The following is a 16,638-nucleotide window of genomic DNA, read 5'->3' as shown; positions in this document are numbered from 1 at the left end:
TAAATTCTATATCTCTCTCCATCGCCCTTGGGTCTGAGTCACCAGGATGCTGTCATTAGATGTTAGGAACATCTATCCAAGTACATGTGTTCCGAATTCAGATGACAGAAATAAGACTATTTCTAATCTGGTTGAAGGCTAATTTACAAGATTGCAGACTTACACGATGTAGCTCTGATGTTGGCAGAAGAATACCCATTAGCTTTTATCAGTCCAGGTGACAACAGATGTTGCACTTACTAGCATATGCAGTGCTATCACACAGAGCTAATTTTTATAAGGGATGCTTACTTTTATAACTTACGAAGGAAGTAGCATTTACAAATTATTTCAGCACTAATTTGCACATTTATAGCACAATTATTTTTTGCACTGTTATAAATATGGTGTTTGAATGGTGCTTCAATTTACCGGTATTTGTTAAAATAATTTTACCACATTTTTTATTTTTTTATTTATTTAGACAAATTCTTAACCTCCCCTTCACCATAAGAAACCAAGGTGGGTTGCAACGACATAATATACTGTACAGTTATAAAAAGCAGATGAAACAGACAGTTATAAAATACGGTAAAACTGTTGCAGGCAGAACAGAACAATATAAAGCCAGCAAAACTCCCACATAATTCTCAAAGAGTAAAGAGGTGAGTCTTTAGCTTATGGAGAAAGCTATAGGATGGAGATGCTAGACTGTGGAGCAGGTGCTGCTTGCTTTTTGATATAATAGGTCTTCAAGCTGGATTGCAAACCTTGTATCCAAAAACAGTAATAAATTAAGGGTTGCCTTAATCAGCTATTTGAAAACTATAAGTGGAGCAAACTTCTACTAGGAGAGAGCTCCACAGTTTTGGTGCTGCTGTCAAAATGGTTCTGTTCTAGGTTATCTGATGGCTGTGGAACCCAGAGCAGAAGCTCTAAGAAGATCTTTAAATCAATGCTAGAGTTATGTTGTTTGACTACAGGTAGTAACAAAATGAGATCTGCTTACACAGATCTCTGTTTCACCTGCATGTCCCTGCACCCCCTAAACCTGCTCCAGAGTGTTGGAGGAACCTCCATATTGGGTTTAGGGGTGCACAGGGGCACCGAAGTGGGGAGAAGAGGGGGGAAAGTCTCACTGTGTGAGCAGACCTCATTCCTTGCAAGCATACCCCACTTATCACTACATCAAATTCTACCCTATACCTCCCATCATTCCTGAATTTTGATCACCTGGAGGGCCACAGATAGCCCACCCCTGTCTTAAATTATAGATACTCATATATGAATAAAGGCAATTCTTAAGATACCCTAGGCCCAGATGGTTTTGTTGGAACCATGGGATGGAAAGCCAGCTGGACAAGCCCCAGCTGGAGCATCTCCCTTCTAGCCTTGCCGCTGCGGAGATCCATCAGTCATCCTCCTCTGACGTGCGTCTGCGACTCATGCTATTGTGCATGAGCACACGTTACTCAGCAGAATAAACACACAACAGATCTGGTTCCAGGCTTGGATACTAGTCTACTTTTATTGTACATAAATCAGGACAAAGAAAACATGGTTTCTCTCCTTGTCGTTCTTCTCAGAGAGAGAGAACACAAAAGCAATACAGAGCGGATGTACTGCTCACAATACTCCAATAATCTGTGCTGGAATGTAAACAGACATGTGACATGTAACAATCCCACACATCTGCAGCGCGGGAGGAATAGAATTCCCAACAGGTTTAGGACTTTAAAGATCAAACCTGATTTAGGCCCAGAAACCACCTTGAAGCCAATGAAGTTTTTTCAAAACTGACATATGTTCCCTGTGGTTGACCCCGATCAAAGTTCAGGTGGCCACATTATGTAGCTTCTGATAACTTTCTAAAGGAGTGCTACATAGAGTTGTGTCTTGTGCAACCACAGCATTTGAGCAACAGGAGATTCCAAGGATGCCTGCACTTACTGAGGGTTCAGTTTCCTTGGAACAAAGATCAAAGTAGACCAGCAGCAAAGCATATGCCTGCGCTGCCCAGGGCAGATGCGTGGAGTGCACACCCAAGGGGGGGGGAGGGTGCCCTCTCGGGTACCACAGTCCAGAGGAGGTGTGGGGTGGGGAAGCTACTGCCCACTCTCCTTGACTGGGTGAAACCTGATCTGGCAGCGGAGCTTCTGCAGCCAGGCATGCCTCGCCACAGCCAAAGAGAGCTGCTCTCTGCCACCAGGTCAGATGTGATCCACTGGTGGAGCTGCTGTGGCCAGGTGTGAGGTACACTGTGGCTAAGGAGGTTGGGCGGTGGCATTGCCACCCATTCTCCTGCTCTTCTCCCCTAGGTCAGTCCTGACTCGGGGGTGGAGCTGTGACCAGGCACGATCACCCAGTCAAGACACAGCTCCTTCTCGCTTGGAACCAGGCTCCGATGAAGGAGCCTGTTTGTGCCCCCTCACAAAATTACCTCTGGGGCCACAGTCCCCATGGACTCCCTCCATGCTATGCCTCTGATGGAGACTGTGCTGTATATGTATATATACATATACGGTACATACAACTTCAGCTCACAGTATTAACACCTCAACAGATCTTGCTTTTTCATTGAGTTTCTAGGGAAACCCCAACCTCACACCCTCGGGTCTAGCACAGAGCAGACATGTCTCTGTGTATCCAACTTCTAGCATCAGTCCAGCTCATACACACAACTCTGCTATACACCTTGGCTGTTCCATCCTAGGATGATATGGCATCTAGCCAGGTGAGATGAGAAATGGCCAACCCATTTGTCTCTATGAAAATGGAGCTTACTCTTTTAAGATGTGTATGACGGGTGTTTAGCTGAGTTGCTAATGGCCATTAACAGGCTTGACTGGTTCAGCAAACTTCCTCCTATAGATTCTAGCCTCCCATACACAGGTTTGGCAGAGAATAACAGGTATCACTCAAACTGACCACCTCCACCCAAACCCATAACCAAGTAGTCCAGTCTGAATGTCACCAAAGAATGCCTAACTGTGGCTAGACCCTTCCTTGTCTACAAGAAAAGACTAGCTGTCCCTCAGGTGGATTTGTGTTCTTCAAAAAAACCTTATTATTATATACTTAAGGTTTTTTATTTTTAACATTCTGCTGGTAGCTGCGCACTCGCAGTAAACAGGTCGAAGTAAAATTTTTGAAAGTGAATCATAGGTCAAAGACAAGCAAGAATAGATCAAAGTCAATTTAAGTTTAAAAGCACGGCGTGAAAGTCGTCTTTATAGATCTATGGAAGTTTATGGGTGAGGTGAATCACTGACCCAACTTTAGGATTGCTTCATTAAATCATTTGTGTAGATACTTATGGATGATAAATCCTAATGCCAAGTCATCTTACCATTTACATTACCGACTGACCAACCTCTACAGATGCTTTGTGTATTCCATTTTGCAAATGGCAAAACAGAAAGTAATGAACCATCAACAAATGCTTTGATGCATTACATTTTTCAAAGACGAAAACAGTTCCTTTGCTCAGCAGCCTAAAGGAAGTGTTTTTGAAGTGTTTGTTTTTAAAATGGAAACCAATCATAATTATACGAAGTCAGATTCAGCAACACAGATCTCTAGAACTGAGGTGCCCGCCAGTTTTTGAAGGCTTAGACATAAAAAGCTTTACTTTTAATAAAAGAGTGTTTCCATTTATCTCTAAACTCAGATGCGTTCTTCATCTCTGTGGGTCTGTTCACAGCAAAGATCAACAGCTGCTGTATGTTGCAGATAATGTAATACATGGAAGATAAGATGACCTATCTCTATAGGGACGTAGCAATGCCTTTTATCACCTTTATTTTTTCCCAGTGTAAAATTATCTCTTGCTCTCCTTTTGCTGATAAAAACTTACAGTATGACTAAAAAGCATCCCAGTTATAGCTCATTTGTGATAGCCCAAGTAGTATTAGCAGATTTACATCTTTAGTTCATGTCAAGTATTGTCAAAATTCATAGATATTAGCAGACAATATTCAACAGAGATTAATGACTAACGTAAGTAAACATTAACACATTTTGACTATGGAGCCTAGATAAGCTTTATTTTATTGATTTGCTCAATTAGCTGGTTCATATTACCAGTTGACTAACAATGTAGTCTGTGCACATTTACTCAGAGGTAAATGTGCATAGGGTTATAGTTGAACACTTCCTTTATCTGGTGACAGCCCTATTTTTATTTAAACCAGCATAGTATTGTACCATCTTTGGATAAAACTTGCAGCACACTTTTGCTCAGCGAACCCCGTTCATCCATTAGGACCAGTTTGAGATTATCCAACAAACTCTGACCCACTGAAATTCCTTATGTAATCTGTCAGCTGAAACATATTTGATTCTCAGTAAGATGGAAAATGCTTAATTTGTTTGAACTTCTCACCTTCAAACAAAAGTTTCCCATAAAGCCACTTGGCATGGCTGATCAAGGGACATTGTCTTTCAACCCAATTAGCAATTCAGTAGCCTCAAAGGGCCTTTCCCCCTGTTTTAACATTTACAAAGGAAATTTTTGAGGCTACACAAACAAGTTCAAGTCATTCCTATTTCCTGAGCACCCTTTTAACAAATTTCAAAGTGCTAGAATAATTACTTATGTTAACATCTGCCCCAACAGCTTCAAAATATAAGTATGGCTTAAAAAAGAAAAAGAAAAAAGGCACCTTCAGCAGAAATGAATGGTTAGATTAGTCGCCCTGAATCCCTTTCATCAGTGAGTCACAGTTCAAAGAGGAAAATTAAGGCTCTGGTATATTTATTTTAACAAAAACCTGCAGCTGTCTTAAGCAGGTATTTGTCAGTTTTATTGCAAATCCTTTGGATGAAATGAAGAGGATTACTGAAAGGAATGGTGGTTCTAGAATTTGGTTGCACAGATTCATGAAACGATTTGGTTGCCTGTTCACAGTTTTAATATCTGCCACAAGATACCTCCTGACATCCACTCGCTATAGAGAGCTAGCTTCACACTTCAAGTTCACAGATGCAAGCAGCACAGATTTGTATTCTGTAAAGTAATGCTAACCCCTTGAGGCTCAGAGAGCTGATACCAGAATTACCAGCATCACTTCCTTGGAATTGGAAATCCTCAAATCCTTTCAAGTGATCAGCAGCCTAACATTACACTACAAAGTAAAAAATGCAGAAAATGCAAGGACGTTTGGGTGCTGGAGAAAAAGACAAGCCAGGAAGTATTTAAAATAAAACCTGGGTAAAACAAGATTATTATTTTTTGACAGATGTCATCAAGATGCTGAAGTTGGGATAGTGTTTATTTCCTTATTTATTTCAAGAATTGTATGCCACTTTTTATCAATCATTTACATATTGATTCATAGAATCATAGAATCATAGAGTTGGAAGAGACCACAAGGGCCATTGAGTCCAACCCCCTGCCAATCAGGAAACACCATCAGAACACTCCTGACATATGGTTGTCAAGCCTCTGCTTAAAGACCTCCAAAGAAGGAGACTCCACCACACTCCTTGGCAGCAAATTCCACTGTCGAACAGCTCTTACTGTCAGGAAGTTCTTCCTAATGTTTAGGTGGAATCTTCTTTCTTGTAGCTTGGAACCATTGCTCCGTGTCCGCTTCTCTGGAGCAGCAGAAAACAACCTTTCTCCCTCCTCTATGTGACATCCTTTTATATATTTGAACATGGCTATCATATCGCCCCTTAACCTCCTCTTCTCCAGGCTAAACATGCCCAGCTCCCTTAGCCGTTCCTCATAAGGCATTGTTTCCAGGCCTTTGACCATTTTGGTTGCCCTCCTCTGGACACGTTCCAGTTTGTCAGTGTCCTTCTTGAACTGTGGTGCCCAGAACTGGACACAGTACTCCAGGTGAGGTCTGACCAGAGCAGAATACAGTGGCACTATTACTTCCCTTGATCTAGATGCTATACTCCTATTGATGCAGCCTAGAATTGCATTGGCTTTTTTAGCTGCCGCGTCACACTGTTGGCTCATGTCAAGTTTGTGGTCAACCAAGACTCCTAGATCCTTTTCACATGTACTGCTCTCAAGCCAGGTGTCACCCATCTTGTATTTGTGCCTCTCATTCATCTCACTACATGTAAGAGAGTGCCATTTATGTTAATGCAGCTCATTCTTCAGTTGCTATACTGATGTGTTATGTCCAAAACACCCATGGCTGTGATTGTGCATGTCAGTGGAACTTGTAGAACTCTGTAGTTGAGAGTAATGGAGATTGTGCAACAGCGGTCTTTGGTTATTGTTCTCTTCAGACAAGTGAACTCTGTAAAACAAAAGAAACTTATTCTAATTTAAGCAATATCTCTCTCTCTCTCTCTCTCTCTCTCTCTCTCTCTGTGTGTGTGTGTGTGTGTGTGTGTGTGTGTGAACTAGGGGCTTTTGTCCTGCTTGTATTGCTCACCTCCCCATCCCCCTTACACCTCTGCTGATAGGGTAGAAAAGCATGCCTTCAATTTCCCTCTAAGAAGTTGGAGGTTTGAAGGAGGTGAGGGATGTTTCTCTCTCCTTCATTCTCACAACCACCACCACTATCTCTTTCCAAAGCTTCTTTGACTCTGCTGGATGCCCATGTTCTTAGCCTTCCTGATCTGCGCTATACACTCCAGATGTAAGGTAAAGGTAAAGGGACCCCTGACCATTAGGTCCAGTCGTGACCAACTCTGGGGTTGCGGCGCTCATCTCGCTTTATTGGCTGAGGGAGCCGGAGTACAGCTTCCGGGTCATGTGGCCAGCATGACTAAGCCGCTTCTGGAGAACCAGAGCAGCGCACGGAAACGCCGTTTACCTTCCCGCTGGAGTGGTACCTATTTATTTACTTGCACTTTGATGTACTTTCGAACTGCTAGGTTGGCAGGAGCAGGGACCGAGCAACGGGAGCTCACCCCGTCATGGGGATTTGAACCGTCGACCTTCTGATCGGCAAGTCCTAGGCTCTGTGGTTTAACCCACAGCGCCACCTGCGTCCCTTACACTCCAGATGAGCTTATAATAATTGTGTTTTCAAACAAATCCCAAGCATTTCAGAGTGATCTGACATTCTTGGCTTTGCCTTTCAGCTTCCTTTTTACCAATCCCCTCATTTGGGGTCTTTTGAAATGAAATGTGACTGTGTTGGAGTTTTTTTGGCCGTTGGCCATTTACATCTACATCTGGTTTAATAGTGATATGGTCACTGCTCGCAATTGACTTGACAACACTTACTTCTTGCACCAGGCCCTGGGCACCACTCAGTATTAAGTCCAGGGACACTGAGAACTCATGGAATTTGTCTCTGTTGGATTAATGTATTTCTGCCTCCTTAATAGTCTCTCAAGTCAACTTCTATTGTGACTTGCAGTGGTTTCTCAGGTGTTTGTATTCATAGAATCATAGAGTTGGAAGGAACCCAATAGTCATCCAGTCCAGCCCCCTGAAATGTAAATAATAAACATTGAGTGCTGCAATACTACTACTACTTCTTCTTCTTCTTCTTCTTCTTCTTCTTCTTCTTCTTCTTCTTCTTCTTCTTCTAACCTGCATCTCTCCATTATTTTTCAGACACACTATTTTGGAAGATGGAACTCTGAAGATTACCAATGTTACTAAAGCTGATGCAGGAAGCTACACATGTATAGCAACAAATCATTTTGGGGCAGCCAGCAGCACTGGGAACCTGGTGGTAAAAGGTAACACATTTCTTCCCACACATTTCCGATTCCTCAGTTCTAATGGGGCAGATCTCTTCTATTTTAGATCTTGTGAATTTTTAAATATGAAGCATCTGTTGTTGAAAAAAAGGGCAATTTAGGCCAGAATCTAAGGCCACTTCTCTGGGAGAAAACCCCATTGAACTCATTAGAACTTGCTACTGACTGAGTAATCAAGAACAAGTAGAATATGTTCATTGACCAACACTATACAGATAAAATAAAAAGTCAAGGTAACATCTGAAATAAATATGCATCTTTTGCATATATAAACCAGCTTTAAAACAATAAAAACAATACCATAGCCCTATAGCCAATATATTCATTTCCAAACTGATATATTCATCAACAAACTGATTACATGTGACCTTCAGGTATAGGGCAGTATAAAGGTAAAGGTAAAGGACCCCTGACAGTTGAGTCCAGTCGCGAACGACTCAGGGGTTGCGGTGCTCATCTCGCTTTAGTGGCCGAGGGAGCCAGCATTTGTCTGCAGGCAGTTTCTGGGTCATGTGGCCAGCATAACTAAGCCATTTCTGGCGAACCAGAGCAGCGCACGGAAATGCCATTTACCTTCCTGCCGGAGTGGTACCTATTTATCTACTTGCACTTTGACATGCTTTCGAACTTCTAGGTTGGCAGGAGCAGGGACCGAGCAATGGGAGCTCACCCCGTCATGGGGATTTGAACTGCCGACCTTCCAATCAGCAAGCCCAAGAGGCTCAGTGGTTTAGACCACAGCACCAGCCACGTCCCGGGTATAGGGCAGTATAGAAAGAAGAAGAAGAAGAAGAAGAAGAAGAAGAAGAAGAAGAAGAAGAAGAAGATACAAATCAGTTAAATGAAGTGACATGGCACCTGATGAAACAAACATTGTCCAAAGCCAATATCTGCAGCAAGATGTGTTTCGACTAACAGTTCTTCATTGGCAGATAAGACTTAGAGAACACCAAATTTAGCATGAATCCAAGCTATATGGATTATTGCACTTGTCAAGAAAGTTGTGACTAAGTGTAGGTCCTTGTTCCTTCCTTCTGACTTTAAGATAAAGAGGTGAGCCCATGGACCAGAGCAATACTATGTTGAGCATTTGTTGTTGTTGTTTAGTCGTTTAGTCGTGTCCGACTCTTCGTGACCCCATGGACCAGAGTACGCCAGGCACTTCTGTCTTCCACTGCCTCCCGCAGTCTGCTCAAACTCATGCTGGTAGCCTCGAGAACACTATCCAACCATCTCATCCTCTGTCGTCCCCTTCTCCTCATGCCTCCAATTTTCCCAACATCAGGGTCTTTTCCAGGGAGTCTTCTCATGAGGTGGCCAAAGTATTGGAGCCTCAGCTTCACGATCTGTCCTTCCAGTGAGCACTCAGGGCTGATTTCCTTAAGAATGGATAGGTTTGAACTTCTTGCAGTAGATAGGACTCTCAATAGTCTCCTCCAGCACCATAATTCAAAAGCATCATTTTTTCGGCGATCAGCCTTCTTTATGGTCCAGCTCTCACTTCCATACATCACTACTGGGAAAACCATAGCTTTTACTATACGGACCTTTGTTGGCAAGGTGATGTCTCTACTTTTTAAGATGCTGTCTAAGTTTGTCATTGCTTTTCTCCCAAGAAGCAGGCATCTTTTAATTTCGTGGCTGCTGTCACCATCTGCAGTGATCATGCAGTGATACATGTTGAGCATAGTGTTTCATAAATACCATAGTTTATTTTGACACACTTCCAAAATGTGAAGAAAATCAGGCTTTAATTTTTACGCACCTCCAGCAAATCATATCATTCTTGTATATTCAGCACAGTCTGGGCAGTTATATACCATTGATAAATATTAAAATGTTTTCTTTAAGGCTGGTGCTCATTAATATTTTTGGTATATTACTGAATAATGTCAATTCTCTTGGTTGGATAGTGAGGTTTAAGCTTGATGGGCCTTTTTCCTGTTTTCATTCATATGTTTGGTTGAATACGGGTCAGTTTGATTTTAGAGAGGGGTGGCTATATGTTACTGATTAGGATTTTTTCGGATTGGGTTGGTCAGGGAAGTTTCAAATGAGGTATCTGAGTGTAGTATTTCATACTTATTTATGGTTTGCTCAGTAGTATGTCTGAGTTGAAAAAGTTGGAGTTTTGTATATATGGCAGTTGCAGTCTGATAGACTTGATAATGCTGCTCATTCATTGGTCAATGGACAAGGCTAAATAGGTCTCTCCCTTGCCATGATGTTCTTCGTGGGGGTGAGGGGGTGCAGCACAGGACACCTGACTGCCATGGCTCACCTGACTGGTGGCGGATGCAAGAATATGTCTCCCTTCCACTCTGAAGACCTACATAAATAGCAATCAGAGCAGACGGTTCTTTCATGTAGAGGGAATCTGCAGCACCGTCCAGGTGCTCAATCTCTGTACGATGGATGGAGCCAGGTTGGCCATAGTGATCTTCTTGGAAGGAAAAAGGTACTTAAAAAAAAAATCACTATGAACAGAATGTAAGAGTTTACAATTTATGTTTTTACAATTTATAATTAGCTGCTGTACTGAAATGTACATGCAAACATAGGCAACAGAATCTTCGGGGGGGGGGGAATGATTGTAGTGTTTTCTGTATGCTTCCCTAAAGCAAAACCCTAGCGCTCACACTTGTTGCTGAGCTAATTAAGTTTTCCCCTTGAAACTTACATATCCAAGTGTGAAATTTCTTTCTGACCCTATATTGCTGAAATGAAAAATGAGCCAGATTTTTGACATTCAAAATCACTAATGCATAACTCTAATGTTAGCAGCAAAGCTCAGTTTGGCCCTGCAAAATCCCCCTGTATTGTCTGAAGTAGGAAACTTCAAAGGATTGCATTGTTTCATTGCTATTATTGAGTTCAGAGTCACATACGGTTTTCTACATGCCTATATTTACTTTGTAGATTTTTTAATTGTTACTCTATTATAGTTTACCGTATTTATCGCCCCATAGGACGCACCTAGTTTTTTGGGGGGGAAAATAAAGGGGGAAAAAATTATTTTCCCCCCCCCGGGCACAGGGCTGGCATGGGGGAAGCCCGAGCTTCCCCCAACCCCAACCCCAGCCCCCAGAACACCCTGCTATCCGCAAGCCTAGGGAGCCGCGCCGGTCTGCCCAGGCTTGCAGAGAGCTGCGCCAAGCCCAGGTGCCCTCTTCAGCGCGCCCCAGGCTTCGGAATGCAGGCAGCTCTGCGCAACCTTCGGGAGCCCGGCGCGGCTTCGTGCCGGGCTCCAGAGGGTTGCGCAGAGCTTCCTGAAGCCTGGAGAGCGAGAGGGGTCGGTGCGCACCAGCCCCTCTTGCTCTCCAGGCTTCAGCGAAAGCCTGTATTCGCCCCATAGGACGCACACACATTTCCCCTTTCATTTTTGGAGGGGAAAAAGTGCATCCTATAGGGCGAAAAATATGGTAACTACCTTTTAACTGTTACGCTTTATATGTTTTTAGCTTTCTGTATCTTACCTGTGTTGTTTTAATTTGTATAAGCTGCCTTGAGTCCGAGTCTAGAAAAAGGCAGGATGTAAAAACAACAACCACCACCACAACAGTTACAGATAGGTAGCCGTGTTGGTCTGCCATGGTCAAAACAAAATAAAAAAATTCCTTCCAGTAGCACCTTAAAGACCAACTGAGTTAGTTCTAGGTATGAGCTTTCGTGTGCATGCACACTTCTTCAGATACACTGAAACAGAAGTCACCGGACCTTTCTATATAGTGAGAAGGTGGGGAGGGGTATTACTCAGAAGGGTGGTGGGAATGGGTGATTGGCAGATAGCTGCGATGAGCCTGTTGACGACTCTTAACGACTGCAATAGGTCTAACAGGAAAAAGCAAGGGGTGAGAAGGTGAAAAATGGCTTTGTCATGTATAATGAGATAAGAATCCAATGTCTTTGTTCAAACCAGGTCTCTCTATAGTTTTAAGTTTGGTGATAAGTTGCAATTCAGCAGCTTCTCTTTCCAGTCTATTTCTGAAATTCCTTTGTAATAGAACAGCTACTTTGAGATCTTGTATAGAATGTCCTGGGAGATTGAAGTGTTCTCCTACTGGTTTTTCTGTCTTGTGGTTCCTGATGTCGGATTTATGTCCGTTTATTCTTTGGCGTAAGGTCTGGCCTGTTTGTCCAATATAGAGAGCTGAAGGACACTGTTGGCATTTTATGGCATACACAATGTTAGACGATGAGCAATTAAATAGTCCCGAGATGGTATGTGTGATGTTGTTGGGGCCAGTAATGGTGTTGTCCGGGTGTATGTGGCAGCAAAGTTGGCATCTGGGTTTATTGCAGGCTCTGGTGCCAGTGTCCGTGTTAGGTCTGGTTGTAGTATTATTGTGGGTTAGGAGTTGTTTAAGACTGGGTGGCTGTCTGTAGGCAATGAAAGGTCTTCCTCCCAGAGCTTGAGAAAGAGAACTGTCATTGTCCAGGAGAGGTTGTAGATCTCTGATGATGCGTTGTACTGTTTTAACTTGGGAGCTGTATGTGATGACTAGAGGTGTTCTGTTATTTTCTTTTTTGGGTCTGTCTTGCAGCAAGTTCTCTCTGGGTATCAGTCTGGCTCTGTTGATCTGTTGTCTAACTTCATCTGTTGGGTATTTTAGTTCTAAAAAGGTTTGCTGTAGATCTCTTAGGTGAGAGTCTCTGTCTGTAGAATTGGAGCAGATGCGGCTGTAACGTAGTGCCTGGCTATATACAATGGACTGTTTGGTATGTTTGGGATGGTAGCTAGAGGCATGTAGATATGTTTGTCGGTCAGTTGGTTTACGGTATAAGGTGGTGTCTATGCGCCCATCCTGTATTTTTATAGTAGTGTCCAAAAAATGTATTTCTTGCATAGATTGATTCATTGTTAGGTTGATGGTGGGGTGAAAATCATTGAATTTCTGGTGGAAGGTGTCCAGGGTCTGTTGACCATGTGTCCAGATGATAAAAATATCATCAATGTATCGCAGGTACAAGAGAGGTTTGAGTGGGTAGGAGTTTAGGAAACGTTGTTCTAAATCCGCCATGAAGATGTTGGCATACTGTGGGGCCATGCGGGTGCCCATTGCTGTGCCGCTGATCTGGAGGAACAGGTCATCACCGAATTTGAAGTTGTTGTGGGTAAGGACAAATTGGCAGAGTTTGGTAGCAAAGTCCGCTGTGGTTTTATCTGAAATGGTATTCCTTATAGCTTGTAAACCATCGTTGTGTGGGATGTTGGTATACAGAGATTCCACATCCATAGTAGCTAGTATAGTATTGTTGGGAAGATTATTTAAAGATTGTATTTTCCTCAGAAAATCTGTGGTGTCACGTACATAGCTGAGCTTCCCCCAACCCCAACCCCAGCCCCCAGAACACCCTGCTATCCGCAAGCCTAGGGAGCCGCGCCGGTCTGCCCAGGCTTGCAGAGAGCTGCGCCAAGCCCAGGTGCCCTCTTCAGCGCGCCCCAGGCTTCGGAATGCAGGCAGCTCTGCGCAACCTTCGGGAGCCCGGCGCGGCTTCGTGCCGGGCTCCAGAGGGTTGCGCAGAGCTTCCTGAAGCCTGGAGAGCGAGAGGGGTCGGTGCGCACCAGCCCCTCTTGCTCTCCAGGCTTCAGCGAAAGCCTGTATTCGCCCCATAGGACGCACACACATTTCCCCTTTCATTTTTGGAGGGGAAAAAGTGCATCCTATAGGGCGAAAAATATGGTAACTACCTTTTAACTGTTACGCTTTATATGTTTTTAGCTTTCTGTATCTTACCTGTGTTGTTTTAATTTGTATAAGCTGCCTTGAGTCCGAGTCTAGAAAAAGGCAGGATGTAAAAACAACAACCACCACCACAACAGTGCAGGGATGAGAAACCTCTGGCCCAAGGGACACATTTGGTCCATGGCCCTGGTCATTTCCCATGCCCACCTGCTGTCCTTGGTAAGCACCATGCACTACTCTCCCAGGGTAGATTGGCAAGGAAATATGGCATATCCAAACTGTTGCTATACCAACAAATTCAGGTCACACAATTAAAGTTGATTTGCAACTCATGTGCAGCAAACCTGCTTCCCTAAAATCAGATTTTTTGCAATAGGTAAAGTAAAGTGTGGGATAACATGTTTTGTTGTTTTGTTTTGTTCTTTTGCACTATGTCATTAACCTCCCCACAAAGAAATCAGAATGAATGCTCAGTGAATAGGTGTTGTTGCCTAACCCCCTGCAAACCAGTCAGGAGGAATGCTCAATAAAGAAGTCATCCAGAAGTATAGACTGTTGCTTTCATGTGTTATGAAACAGCGAAAGAGGACTAAGGGCTGGTGCCCAGTCTCAGTCTGGCTTAGATTCAGCAAACATATTCCATCATGTGCCTTCAGCTTCTGGGCACATCTATCCACATACGTGCTTATTTAGCACTTTATAGACAAAAGTGTAAAGTTTGCTATATGAGAGTACCTAACAAAGAGCTGCATGCAGTTCCATCAGTTTTACAAATTCATTTCTTGTCGTCTAGTAGAACTACTAGCGGAAATAGATGCAATTAGGAAAGCAGAGTGAACTAGGCAGCTTCTTCCCCCAGTACCACCTCCACTGTGTGGCTCCCCTTCCTTTTCCCCCTCTATCATTATACTGATTCCTTTATCATTTATCAAGCTGCAGATTATGCCATTACAGTAGTAAGAGAGAGATCGCTTCTGGATAAGAAATAATTGTTTTTAGCAAGCTCCATGCCACAATCCAATGCACAGCTGAACTGGTTTAGGATTGTGACCTTGGTAGGCAAAAGCGCTGCACAATATTTCCCCCCACCTCCGCTGATCATTAGATCAACCTTGTAAAATGGGCTAAAAACACTAGTGAAATACAAGTAGCGAACCTGTGAGCAAAACTTCGAGCACAAGCTAGGAATTGGAACTACACATTACATTAATTGCATAGTCAGCGGTGTGAAGCCACACACAATGAAAAATTACACACGTTGCCGAGAATTATTATTTTTTAAAAAACTGACATGGCTGCTATTTTCAGGCATAGGCAAACTCGGCCCTCCAGATGTTTTGGGACTACAATTCCCATCATCCCTGGCCACTGGTCCTGCTAGCTAGGGATCATGGGAGTTGTAGGCCAAAAACATATGGAGGGCCGAGTTTGCCTATGTGCCTGTTTTAAATCATCATTGTTTATTATAGGACAGACAATGGATAACATATGTTTTCTGTACAGCTCACAGAAATAAAAAATACAAATACAAATGCGGAACAAGAATTGCTAGCCATACAATTAATAGTTGGTGTGGTTTGAGCTTGAAGAGCAGTATTGGCTCTCTGACTTTTCTATCCCAGCGGTAGATATATTTCCTTGTTGTCTCAGTGAATGAGATGGTACTAAAAATCATTTTTAAGTGCATCAGTAAAATTTGTCATGTTCAGAGAAAATTAGTAACTTATTCTTGTTGCCCTTGCAACACCAGTCATATTTTCCCCAAGATATAATCAGCGCATGATTGAATACTGTTAGCCACTGATCATTTTTAAAAATGTATCTCAAGGCTCTGAAATGTGTGCCCAGAAACTCTCTATCACCAAATTAAACGTAATAATAAAATGTCGGCAATAACATTTGGTGTTGTAATTTGTTAGATGTGCTGACAATGACAAATGTTTTAAATTAAATTATGCACTTTTTATGAGTAGTCTTGTGTCTGATGAATTACTTTACACAACAGACACATAGATTATAACATTGATAAACACTTTTCATCTCTCTCTCATTTGTGGCCGGAAAATCCTCTATTGGAAAATAGATCAAAAGAGATGGATTTATTGCTTTGTAATCAATCACAGCATTCTAACCCTGTCAATTTAATTCTGCCAAACACCAGCAGAGATAGATGGCCACAGCCTTTCAGCCTTTCCTAGCCAATATTTGTTCAAAGTCTTCTTGAGTGGCATGTATTTAAATGACAGTTTTTATCAACTGTGAGAGTGAAGGAAGCAAGGCCGGAGTTAGGAAATCTGATAAAAGAAAGCATATATTGCACATATGTGTTCCTTTTTGAAGATTTATTAGAAAGGATTAGTTTCACTTGTAGTACTGTAAAGTTTGAGAATTTATTTATTTATTTATAGCATTTTCCAGTGGACACACCAAGACTAAAACTATAGCAAACGGGCCTTCGTTGTAATGTGTTAGCTGTTTTGTAGCCTTCTTTATTACCTAGGACCCTCTGATGTACCCTATAAAATTCACAATAGGAAATCCATTGCTGCTGTTGGTGGGACCTTTTCTTTGGTCTTTCGTATAAGCATCATGGACTATGCATCTTGCACTTTGGCCTGTCGTTCACAAGTTTTGCCATATTAGGGCCTCCTAAACTGACATTTCAGTGTCTGGCTGATCTCAGGCTGTGTACACACTCCCATTTACTGTGCAACCAGTGCTCTCTCGCCATTTTGTTTGTGGAGCCATGTACACACAACATTAGTGACAACCACGCCTGTCCCATAGCGTTATGAGAAACACTGCATTTGGATGGGTTTCCTTCGAAACCAGCGTTGATCGGATCTGAACATGTAAGCCATATGAAGATATCCACCCCCCCCTCTCTGCCCACTAGTGTGGGTGGACAGCAGCGACTTGGAAACACATTGAACCATACTGACGGGTATAATGATGTGCAAATGTGATTGGAAACACAGCATTTTAAGCTGTTAGTGCGTACACAACCCCAGACTTTGTTGCCGCTTCTCCAGGAGCGTGTCAGTTGCCTTAGTTGATACAAACTTCGCTTCATGGTTAGTTCACGTGGCTTAAGAATTCCTTCACTTCGTGATAAGGTCAGGGGACATTAAAAAGTACTTTTATTTTCCCTAGTGCTCAGTTCTGAGTCAATCCCATTAGTATTAATGGGAGCTACATGTGTGCATGAAGCAGAGAATATACCCGTAGGGCTGAGGCATGGATATTAACTGCAACCTGAGAATCACAGTGCTAAAATCTGTCCCATAAT

At 42.7% G+C, this 16,638-nt stretch overlaps 1 protein-coding gene across 10 annotated transcripts in view; it reads left to right on the top strand.

Moving 5' to 3' along the window:
* LOC309336526 (contactin-4) overlaps positions 1-16,638 on the top strand; it is a 525,279-nt gene that overhangs the window by 446,979 nt on the left and 61,662 nt on the right. For all 10 annotated transcript variants that reach the window (XM_081852419.1, XM_081852424.1, XM_081852423.1 and 7 more), the window contains one exon: positions 7,514-7,641. In XM_081852419.1, coding sequence (XP_081708545.1) covers positions 7,514-7,641 — 128 coding nt within the window. The remainder of the gene's footprint in view (positions 1-7,513; positions 7,642-16,638) is intronic.

Source organism: Podarcis erhardii (genome assembly GCF_964252035.2).
Source record: "Podarcis erhardii genome assembly, chromosome: 2".
Classification (NCBI taxonomy): Eukaryota; Metazoa; Chordata; class Lepidosauria; order Squamata; family Lacertidae; genus Podarcis; species Podarcis erhardii.
This window is presented reverse-complemented; position numbering and strand designations above follow the sequence as displayed.